The 12,446-nt window shown below is 45.2% G+C and overlaps 1 protein-coding gene across 1 annotated transcript in view; it reads right to left on the bottom strand.

Moving 5' to 3' along the window:
- The window catches only part of LOC135912854 (uncharacterized), a 132,485-nt gene that overhangs the window by 42,923 nt on the left and 77,116 nt on the right, over positions 1-12,446 (bottom strand). Inside the window, exon 3 of the mRNA XM_065445430.1 lies at positions 459-874. Within this exon, the coding sequence (XP_065301502.1) occupies positions 459-874 (416 nt within the window). The remainder of the gene's footprint in view (positions 1-458; positions 875-12,446) is intronic.

The following is a 12,446-nucleotide window of genomic DNA, read 5'->3' as shown; positions in this document are numbered from 1 at the left end:
TCTCGTTTACTATCTTCTGGAATAGCGGATAGTAAAAAGCTGACGGACTTGTTACCCTTTGGAATACTTTCGTAGTTATCCGTTTTGACATGCGCTTATGATACGACAGCATCTTTACTAGCGAACGAACCAACAGGGACAAAAAAGAAATATGTAACGTGAGCGGTAACTCACGCACGAAAGAAATAAGCTATCAGTCGTGAGTCAGCGCTCGCGTTACGTGTTTCTTCATGGTCCCTGTTGGTTCGTTCGCTCTGTAAGTAAACATGGAGTTGTACTGACCACTCAGCTAGGTACCGTACCATTTGTTATACGACAGACATTCCGTCACTATGGCGAGGGAACCTACAAAACTGATGTTCCGAAACACTGGTAGAGGTTTTGCAGTATAGTGCGTTTTTGTACATTATCAGACACCCACGCCAAAAACGTTCTATTCGCCAGCGCTGCCATCTCACCTTGTCGTCCGTACTGAAGCTGCTGCGCTTCATAATGTGGTACTGCTTCTTGCTTCCACCGCTACTCGTTGCTCCTGGTGTAGTTTTGCTGTCGGCCTTGGCGTCCCCTTTGTGAAGAGTGGCATTGCCCATTGCTGTGGGCCCCGCGGAGCTCTTTCCCGAGCCCTGGTGTCCCAACCGGAAGGCAGGCGTGGAAGACGGGCTGTGCTCCTTCAGCGACGAGGCTGCGGTCTGCTTCTTGCCGAACGCCTTCTTGAGCGTCTTCCGCCGAAAGGGAGACGCCGCGTCTTTCTGCTGGCGCCGCGTGGAGCGCTTGCGCTTTTCTTCTCGCCTCGCCACCTGGACGTGCAGCCGGCGCTTGAAGGGCGGGGCGCGCCTGCGGACGCCGTACACGGGTCCCGACGGGTCCATCTCAGCTGGCGGCCGGGCGAGCATCACGATGCAGCGGAAAGAGAAGAAACAGATCGGGGAAAGTGTTATTTTTAAAATTTAAACTGCCCTTTATTTCATGGCGTGTCGCATTTAACCGGTTTATTAGGGTTGAAGTTCCCACCAGAAATGGGCGACAGAACGGCGTCTGTCATGCTACAACTTCTGCACAACAGCGGGAATTGCTCGAGGGCTTATGAATATGCTTGTGCTGAGCGCAATATCCTCCTCTTTATTGATCTTAGCATTGTCCATGACTCTCTCTCTTCCGCTCTCTCCCCGCCAGTCAAAAGATTTGGGTGATGGCGCTGATACACGCATCTTAGACACTAATAGGTTGTCGTGTACCATGACACATTTGGAACGACTTGTACGAGGATCTGCATTCTTGGTACTAGCGTGAATTTGTGTATCCTAAATACACGATGCATCTCTCGCAAGCTCAACGAACAGGCAAGCATCGAAGCCGAGTTAAAAGCGAAACACAAAGCTTATTCCTAAAAATGAACTCGTACCTTTAATAACATAACGTGCCCTCGTCTGCGAACAATGCTGAGGCATTGTTATACTGAGAAATCGCGCACTTTATAACTTACAAGGGATACGGGGGTAGTGTCAGTCGACTTCAATTTTCCGAAGGTAAAATGAAGGATGTTCTGCGGCGGGCACGTATTTTGGCGACAACCGCGACCAACTAAAAGAATCTATGATGATCATAATTTTACTAACCAGTATATGATCGATAGTTCGAGAACACAATATCGTATCTGATAATGCGCATAACAATTATTCACTGCCAGGCCAGGTTCAGTGGCGACGAGGCAACATGGTATCGCGTGAGGGCTCCACAATAAATGTGAAAACAAAACGCCGACTTGCTACTAAAGCTGCCAGAATTACGCAAGGTCTGCTCTTGAGGCCGCAAATTCAAGACCGGAAATGAACTGCCGAATGCAGACGACCAGCGAAAACGTGTTTGCGAGTCCATTTTTGGGAAATTTCAATGACAAACTGGACATGACTAACTACAGTGGTGTGCTATATTATATGGCGCAGAGTTTTCTTTTAACAAGAAAGCAAGATGTGCTTTGTTAAGGATCATTGTGAGCTCGGTTAAAGCTGTGTCTGAAAATTTAAGCTTCATCTAAGTTTTGCGAAGCTTTAAAAGTGGTAGGAACTTTCTATGCAATCTAGTCCCGCCTACAAAAGGAATGTCCCACACTAATTTTATGCCTCCGGAGTGCGTGAGAACTTTCCGGCGCGTAATCTGAGGCGCTTGATGTGAGATTTGTGAACACACTCGAAACAGACTTTTCAAACGCCTCTGTTTGCTATCTAAAAAAATACAAAATTAGACGCCGAACCGACACCTGCTTAATCCACAGAGAAGTTACAACTGCCGCTTAGGGAGGCAGCAATGAAATTTTAAAAATTGAGCAGATTACCTGCGTAAGATCAACGCAGGTATTACGAGCATTTGAAAGCGTGACTGCTATTGATAAAGTACTTTAAGTTGGAACGTCAAAACAAACTCTTGCGCTTGATTGGAGAAAATTCAAGAGGAACAAGGTGCGTTTTTTTGCACAAAAGTTGCAAGTCAACCATATCTTTAACCTGCAGGTACCTTGTGCAATAAAGTTAACATGAGATATACACAAATGCTACGGACGAAGGGGACCTACAGGATACGTTTTGGTTAGTCACAACCATATAACGGCAACAGACATTGAAGGCAAAGAAAGGATAGGTGAAACTATTTGAATTTGTATTTGAAATTTAGAAATTACAACTCATTGAAAAATGAAAGCGGGTGTAGAAAAGTACTTGCTGCTGGTGAGATAAAAACCGACAGCATCCGCATTACGCGTGCATTGCAGTCGGAAACTGCGCATACATTCCTGAAAATTTCTGTACGTGAACGAACCTGCCGCCATGGCTCTGAGTGGCGCTGGGTAACAGTCCGCGCGTTAGATGTTGTACATAGGCATAAATACCCAAGAATGTGAACGTAGTAGGAACAGCCGCCGCAGTAGCACAATTGAACGCGTAATGCGGAGGCTGTGGGTCCGGCTCCCACTGGCGGAAAGTCGATTTACCGCACACTTTGACTTTCGTATAACTTAATACGTCTACATTTCAGTTGCAACTACAATAAAATATTCCCGTGTGCTTCCGTTGGTTTCATTATATGTTCGCTGAAATGTATGGAACGAATTTGAAGTACAAATTGGACGTATTGTGTTGGGTACCATTATACCAGCAGGACCGCTAACCTCTATTTCAAATAGGTATGGTTTATGTAGCTTGTGCATACATCAATATACAACTACAAGGGGTCTTCGTCTAGACTTGTTTATTACAGAGTAGGCGTTTTTAGCAAAGGACAATGTCGAGCGCTCCTCTCTGCTCTAGCTTATAATAAAAACTTTCTTTTTTTTTGTCCAACTTTGCTTCTTAGTTTGTACCGATTGTGTCCAAAAAGCTTCAAACTCACCTACAATAACAGAAACAATGAGCTACGTGCTATGAAGAATTAGTGAATAAGAGAATTGCAAAGGCCATAATTTAACAAATTATACTCTTGCGACGGTCTTAAACGCAGCAGTCGGCCATCTAAGACACTAGATTTAATCACTGGGCGATTTTCTAATATTCTAAAATGAGCTATCTGTTTCGCGATACAAAATGCACTGGTGAACGTGTGTAACCACTGTCATTTCGTCTGAATATTTGTATTCAGGAAACAAACATGCAACCAAACAAAAAATAACACGCCGGCAAAAAAAAAACACACACACCAACAATTCGGACCAACGAAACTACTATTTTTGTACTATTTTTGTTAAAGTGCGAAGACTAAGCAAGCAAAAATTCCGCGCGGAGTTGACCAGCAGATACGCCGCCCCCGAAATGTTTTGTTTCTACAACAAAGCTCGATAAAAAAATACGCTAAATCCAGAAGATAATGCTTTAAAATCACACCGCGTAACTCCACGCCAGAGGCGAAGGAAAAAAATGCCGCGCCAGTAACTTCGCAATAACATTGTGTCGGTAAACGTTTTGTTTCTAGCCGTGTTTTAAAAAGCCAAGCTCTTCTTTACGAACATTGCCGGGCTTTCACGAACGAGGGAGCTACGTGGGTGTTCGGTCACCGAATAGGAAGCCCTATCGAAGCAGACGAGGCGCGCGTCACCGCCCCTGGGCGACCACCAGAAGGACTTCGCCTTCGCGCGTCCGCGACTGCACCGTAATGAGAAGGTGAACCCTTCTTGCGAGTAGAATGGATTCGAATGGCGCTAGGCACGCATGTGCATGCTGCCTTTGACTTTGTGATGCGTTCAAGGCGTCCGCTGTACTCGCTAGCATTCATCAACTCCGCCTGACGAAAAGACTCCGTATAATGTGTGCGTGCCCGCGCTTGTGTCTTTGTGTCTACCTGCGTGTGAGCGCGTGCCTGTGTGCGTGTACCCGTGTTTCGAATCTTTATGCACTCACAAAAAGCTTTGCTCTATATAATTTCCAACTCGTTCGATCTATGGCAATTTTTTATGAGAGAACAAGGTCACATCTGGCAAACTATCACCATAACCGTTAAAGGACGGTAAAAAACTAAAAATACACTCAGTGCCCTTCCACTCTGTGAAGAAGGATGCCCAGTGAAGCTGTGTATGTGGGCCCCATAATGGCGAACTGCACCCCTACTGCGGGTCGGGCCGACATTGTACTATCTTTGGTATCGGCCAACGTATGCGGAGTGCTCAACCCCTGCATCACCTCCGCCGCGGGTCGGGCCGGCATTGCACTCTCTCCAAGATCTGCTTACTACACAAAAATTTCCTTGGACGGTAGAGGTGTATAGCTTTGCTTTAAAAAAATGTCGCAGTTTAGCCCTTTAGTGAAGCGCGCTCCACCAGTTGTTACGAAGTGCTCGAGTAAAGTCAAGCAATCTTCATCATTTTTTTTTCATTTGAGTATCTAAGGTTTTCGCGTAGATGTAAGCAGCTCATAGCAGCTTTTTTTCTACGCGTATGGTGACGTTGTAGTAATCGTTGTTAGTACGGGCGCCACGTGTGCATTGTTCTGAGTGCGAGCACTCTTACGCGTTGAAAGAAACGCGGTTCGGGTCAGTACGCGAAGCGACCGGTGAAGCTTTGATCTGTAGGATGTGTGTGCTGGGTCACGACTAGACCGTCGAGGGCAGAAGAACGATAAGCTAGTTAAGCGGGTTGGAAATCTAGAGAAGGTACTTAAGAGCGTACAGAAGCACAGCAAGGAAGTAGAAGAACAGCTAGCCAGCGTAGAAATGAAGCTGAGTGCCACCATTCCGCAAATCAATTAACACTTCGATGCGGGTATCGCAAACGGCACTGGCTTCGAAACGAGAACAGTAAAGCAAGCCGAAACCCCGACGCCGAAAAGCACTGGGCGGCAACCGAGAGTGGTGGTCACGAAGCGGCTACCACTGACGCAGACAAAAATAACAAGGCAAAGGGCAAGGACAAGACAGGAGGGTACGACACCGAGGCTTCGGGTGCAGCTTTAGCGGCAAGGACGAGGAAATGCGTCGAGTTGTCATTGTTGGGGATTCCAACATGCATAAATTAGCACCGGCGATAACAGAAAGGGTAGGTGCGCTTCCGGGAATGCCGATTAGTGAGGTGATAGCGAAGGCCAAGGAACGCATGTGGGGCACTATGGAGGAGAGGCGTCTAGTGGTGACAATGGGCAGAATGATTGATATGGCTACGGAACAGTATTTGCGATGACGAAGAGGCGAGCAGTATGAAGACGATGACGACGATTAGAGGCTAGCGCGGGCTGTTGCCTCTTGGCCAAGTGCGGCGTATTTCCTTGTAAATATACTTTTATATAGCTTTTCATCTGCGTCTTCCTACGTAACAATATAATGGAAGAACGTGAAGCAGGCATTGCAAAGAAAATAGCCAAGGGGACACCGAAGTGCAGAATATTTCAAAGGAAACACAAATCGCAGTGTGCACAATACCAAAGGTTGAACGGCAGTGCCAAGTGGAAACACAGTGCTTGCAGTAAACAGGAAAATTTTAGAGGCTAGCTAAGGCAATGAATTTTACAGTAATTGACATCAACCTAGAAGTGCACCGAGCAGGCTGTGAAGAAAGATTTTAAGTGTGACGGTATACATTTTAGCGAAAGCGTTGCAACAGCGTTTGGACGTCGATTCGCAGCGTATAATGTAGCTTTTTTATGCGGGTCCCACGCAAGCAGGAAGGAAGAGGAAGTATTGAGTGCAGCGACACACAACTAAAGGGCAGAATTAGACCACAAAGAGTTAGGAAAAGGCGCACAAAGGATGAGAATAGACAAGGCAAAATTTCTTACATAAACATGCAGGGTTGTCACAAGCAGGAGCAGTGGACGGAAATTTAAACGCAGCTGAATGACGAAGCGATTAAGGTGTAAGCTTTGACCAAAACAGATCTACGAAATCTGGTGTATAGCCTCCTGTGTTGACAATTTTGTACTGTAAGAACTGCAAATACCTCGACGTTCTCAAGGCCTCAATCTTCGCCGCAAAATGTAATTACCGTTTTTGCAGAGGGAGTATACCCGCAGTGGTACTAGTCGATACTGTAGCAGCCGTTTCCGTCATTCACGAGAACCATTGTCGCAAACAACGAAAAGTGACTACAGCTCCCTCTGGCCTGGTGCTCGCCACTGCCAGCCCACAGCGAATTCAGCCTTCAGCCGTATGCACGGCCCGTGTCGTCATCAACGACGTTCTGTACATAATAGACTGTTTCATGCTATAGACCATCGTGCTCTCAAGACCTCATCCTTGGTTGGGATTTCTCGTCCCGTCATCATGCTGCCATTGACTGTTCGCGTCAAGTGTCGCTTTTACCACTGTGTGAATCACTGCTGATCTCGTCTCCTCAATTTGCCGACAAACTCACTGTTGATACCGGCACAACCATACCCCCTGAGTCGTTGATAGCTGTTCTCCTGTCGTCTGATGCTGCATCTGACGCCACTGTAGTGTTCACGCAGTCCGATGTGTTTGCTCAGCGCAAGGGCATTGTCTTTCCGTTTGCCGTGCTCACTATAACATCTTGGTGAACTGCAGTGATGGTCACTAATTAATACCAGTACCCAATCAGTCTACTGCGTGGAGAGGCCCTAGGATACCTTCAGATGGTCGACTACGATGACTATCTCGATGTTCCTACTGACTGTCTTCGTTGTTATGTTGACGCCATCGCTTCGGTCTCAGACTCATCACCTTCAGTGCGTTTTGACAACGCCATCGACGCTCCTCTTTCCCCATCTCATTGCCGCCAACTTGCCGCCCTCCTTCACAAGTTTCTCTCTCCTTTCGACCGTCATCAGACGTCATTGGGCCGTGCCACCAGTGTTTCTTACACCATAGACGTAGGTTTCCACTCCCCCTTGCGACAGCGCCCGTATAGTGTCTACACCGAAGAGTGCCGAATCATCACGGAGCAAGTGGATGACATGCTCAAACGTAGTCATCCGTCCCTCTCAAAGTCCTTGGTCTTCACCAGTCGTATTGGTAGGAAAAAAAGATGGCTCCATTACCTTTTGTATCGAGTATAAACGCCTTAACAAGATAACGAGAAAAGACGCTATCCACTGTCTTGGATCGATGACGCTCTCGACTGCTTACAAGGCGCAGAATAGTTCACTTCCTTGGATCTGCGCTCCGCATACTGGCAAGTTCCAATGGCCGAACCTTCCCGTCAGAAAACCGCATTCATTACACCCGATGGCCTCTACGAGTTTTCCGTCATGCCCTTCGGGTTGTACAGCGCGCCTGCCACTTTTGAGCGTATGATCGAGACCATCCTTCGCGGCCACAAATGGAAGACCTGTTTATGTTACCTCGACGACATCGTCGTCTTAACCGATTTTCCGACACACCTCGCTCGCCTGCATGACATTCTGACCTGTCTCGCACCTGTCGACCTACAGCTTAAACTCAAAAAGTACGGTTATGCTGCAAGCAAACTAGACATCTTGGGTCACGTTATCTCAAAAGACCGCGTCTTCCCGGACCCAGACATGCTCCGTGCTGTTGCAGACTTCCCAACGCGCACGTCTATCAAAACGCTCAGAAGTTTTTTTTGGCTTATGTTACTGTTTTCATAGCTTCGTACGCAATTTAGCATCCATCATGGTGCCCGTGACACGATTACTTTCCGCCAGTAACGGCATTGCAGCGTGGTGACCTGATTGTGATGCAGTATTTCAGCAGTTGCGCCACTTGTTGACCTCACCACCGATTCTTCGCCACTACGACCCTGCTGCTCCAACGGAAGTTCATACTGACGCCAGCGGAGTTGGCCTTCGTGCCGTCTTACTGCAAGGTAAAGCTGGCTATGATGAATACGTCGTCACTTATGCGAGCCGTACTCCACAGAAAGCAGAATTAAATTACCCAGTCACAGAAAAGAAGTGCCTAGCGATCATCTGGGCAATAAGCGACTTCCGCCCATACATTTACGGCCGTTCTTTCGCCGTAGTTACTGACCACCATGACTTTAATTGGCTATATTATTATATTACACACCCATTATAGAAAACATTGCTAATCGCATTAACGTAACCAGTCACCTCCAAAGAATGGATGCGCTGCCTTTTTCTTTTTTTTTTTTTGCTATGATTATACTCCTTGTTCTGTTTTCTTGAACTGCGGCGATGAGTAAGTGGTTGCAACGTTTAAACTGCTTCCTGGGAGGAGTAACTTCGATTTCCTGCTATGTAGAAGTTGTATTCCAACGTGACGGAATGCACGTACCTATGTATACGTAGACTTCAGGCTCCCTGTTCGAAGAAAAGGCTTTAGAATTTAATATTTCTGCCACCATGACCCTGTGTCTCACATCACAACAGTTCCCGCTGGATACTAAGTTCTGCCATTAACTGAGCTAGCCAGTCATTCGATCGTTGCGTCATTACTCTTACGCACTGTGTCCTTGCTTGTTGACATTACAAGTACTTTTTCAGTAAGAACCACAAAATGTTCCTATGTACCTGTTTTATAATTAGTTATTTTGTTAAAGTTATTCTGAATGTTTGAAGAATCTTCGGAACACTGAAGTACTAGTAGTACGCCTTTTAGGGCCAACAGTACAACTGCTTATTACACACACGTGTCTGCAGTGACTCTGTACGGCCTTGTCGACAAAACCTGTCCCTTTAAAAAGTAAATATTCTTTTTGCTTGATTGTGTTTATTGCTGGTCACCCACTGCACAAGACCAGTCGACTGTGGTAGTATCGTAAGCGGAACATCGCTTTGTTTACTTACGTAGGACGAAAAGGGAAATAATTGAAATATAATCGTTACAGTGTCTCGGCCCCAACACCATGCACGCTACAGTTTGTGAAGCATGCCCTTTATATTTATTCGGAAACATTCCTAGCGTCTCCTAAAACGTCGGATCATAGAAATGGAAATCTGTTGAGCTCATTCACTGTGGAGTTATACGGGCGCCGTGAGAAAGATGTATACATAAACTTGTTCCTTCGCGACGAAAAGCTAATATTTGAACCAGTGCGTTCAGAAAAGCATCAATGCCTTGTTCAGCGTATGACCGAGTGCCTCTTACATTTGTAATGATACACAAAGTTGCCATAAAGTTGACTTGCCAATTTTCATGCAGAATCGTTAGGAGTGCGCATAAGGAAAAATATGCGGTGCAATCTGTCGCACATCAAAAAGAACTTCGCCGTAGAAAAAATATTGACATTGCAGAAGCGGAGCCGCCAACTAAAGGGGGATAATTTCAAATGCATTAGGGGCTCACGCTACATATCGATTAGAATGCAAAGAAAAGAAAAAGAAACAGGGAAGTACGCCTTTTGAGTTCGAAGAACACGCAGCAAGTCATTTTAATTCATTTTCATCATGCAGCAGTCTTTCTAGCATTTGCGTTTTTTGAACGTGCGAGAATGGCTGAAAGCTGATATTTGATTTCGCATGGAGATATAGCTGACCGAGAAAATACTAAGAAGCGAGAGCATTGGCAGATGTTAGGGCGAGAAATAGGCGTCAAAGAAGTTCAGTTAAATTAGGTATATAATCTGTATGGCTGACAGAATAGCACTAAAATTGGGTTTCGCTTTTTCAGAGATGAATAAAATTTCGTGGTCGTTGCATTCCATCTACAATGCACGGAGAAATAATGTTTCATACAAACTTTATTATGCAACATTTTTGTGAATAATGATGTTCTCTCTTATGGCGTTATCTACCGTCCCTGTAGTGTAATTCTTTTCTAAAACATTGGCATTTCGAAAAAATGAGATGGTGTGGCGAACAGCTTGCAGTCGGTCTCCTCCATCAGGTATGCCTTAACTAATTAAAATGTTAGAAAAGGTGTGATTTGTCGGCAGGCCTTCATTCAGTTACGCTGATTTTCGTTGCGTTTATTTGTTGTGTCATGTTAAGCGTCTAAACGTCAGAGCCATGGCACTCGATCTTTCTATACATATCTGTATGTGGGACGCGTTCTATGCAAACAACGAACCGGACTATGAAAGGGCACAGCACGCTGCTGAGTATGGCCTGCGTCCCCTATTCTTTCTGCGCTTGTCAAGAAAGCGCGCCTTTGATCTCAGCGCACACTACACTGTTGCATTAGAGGCACGAAACGTGCATTTGCGATTTACCTTTGAAGAAATAGCTGTGCCATGAAGTGGGGCTATATACTCATAGTATGAAGAGCTCTTCAGTTTGCGTTACTGCTAAGAAAAGCTTTGTAGAGCATTCTATCCCTCCTGGTTTGAATAGCATTAGGACATTTATAGTGTAGTGAAAACGGAGCAGTGATGTTCAGCGACATTCCAATTTAAATGAACAGCTTTCGTATACGTTTTGCACAAGGAACACTGCATTAGTGCGGTACTCGAAAACATAAATGATGTTCATGGCGCGACAAGACAGTTATGGCGCAATGTTGATAGGCAGTGGGCGATACACAAACTTCCCGATTACCCACAATTTCAACAGCAACAGATGTAAATTGCGACGTCACTGCAGTTAAGAGTGTTTACTGGAATATATACATATCTGGCGATGACATGGCTACCGTTGTGGATATGATTTTCTTCATCATTATTTCAGGCAGTGGTGATAAGAAAATGGGCTCGTAGGCGGAATTTCGTATGCCTTCGAAATGCAACACAGTAGGTATCGCACTGACCACGGACGCTGCAGTTAATTATTTATCTAACGCATTTATCGTCAGTATGCGCATTAAACTAAACCACTCACCTATGCTTTTAGCAGAAGGCTGTTTGTGCACGTGAAGTTGCTTTTTTTCTGTTTGGGCACGGAACTTAAGTTTGAGATTTATAGTGCCTATGATCTTTGTTAGAACAACTACCGAATGTTTACCACAGAGCAGTGGCAGCAAATATGCGGCTGTAGACATGAAGAATGCGATATTTTCAGCAACCACCGGGCATTCTTTCGTATGTATTGGGTGCTCTACGTACTTCACAATGACGACGTCTTGCGCAGGAGAAAAATGTTCTCAAGCAGCTAACAAAAACGAACGTTGGAGACAGCGCTATATGACAACTTGCGAACATGCATCACTGGATTACGATCGCATACCTAAGTATTGTTTCAGCTCTAGCCATGCCAACGTTGCGCAGCGATGTCTTATAACTGTAACCATCGCCAATTGGGAAATACATACTGATGACGTGCTTTTTTAGACATAACTATTAAAAACAAGTTCAGATCTATGTAAATCGGAGCAATAGTGAAGCGGCTAATGAAATTCTCTGGAAGAAACGGTGATACGTACAATTTTGTTTACTTTCATGAGATATCTACGTGTAGTCTCTTTAAATTATTTTTATCCACCGTAAAAGTCAGAATAGTATTGTAAGGCGATATGTATTTTTATGCCTTAAATCGCTCACAGGCTACGCTGAGATTCAAACTTAAAGTTAGGTGTATGTACAGTCCGAGACGAATGCACAGCGGTGACACAAGTATGAAGGCGATGTAAAGTGCCTGTCAAGGCAAGAATGCTGAAGACAGCTGTATGTACAGGAAGGTACGACAAGTTTCAAACAACTTTTAGAGATCCTGCTCCTCTTTTGCCACATTGGCGCATGCTAAACCTGCAGGATAAACAAAAAGCGGGCACACCACCGCTGGCACATACTAAGTGGCTAAATCAAAGAAAGTGAAGCAAATCAAACAGTTAGTTTAACACAAAAAAGATAGCCCACTATTTTATTTCCAGATTGGTGCGCTCTACAGATGCCTGTAAGCCGAGAATATTTGTTTAGGTTTTTTGTAGGAAGTTTTTATTTCGTTGCACAAAACAGAGGCGCGCATACTTTGTCAACAAAAGGGGGTTCAATCAAGACAGTCACAAGTGCTTTCCTTCGGTACTCATACGACGCTTCTATATATTTCCACAAATATATTCACTGGCAGAGCGCCCGACCCAACAGCACCCAACAGCCACGCAGCCAAGCCAAACCTGGGAACATAGGCGAATTGCTTTAGTTACCCGACAATACAATTTACCGC

This window comes from Dermacentor albipictus, chromosome 1 (assembly GCF_038994185.2).
Source record: "Dermacentor albipictus isolate Rhodes 1998 colony chromosome 1, USDA_Dalb.pri_finalv2, whole genome shotgun sequence".
Lineage (NCBI taxonomy): Eukaryota > Metazoa > Arthropoda > Arachnida > Ixodida > Ixodidae > Dermacentor > Dermacentor albipictus.
This window is presented reverse-complemented; position numbering and strand designations above follow the sequence as displayed.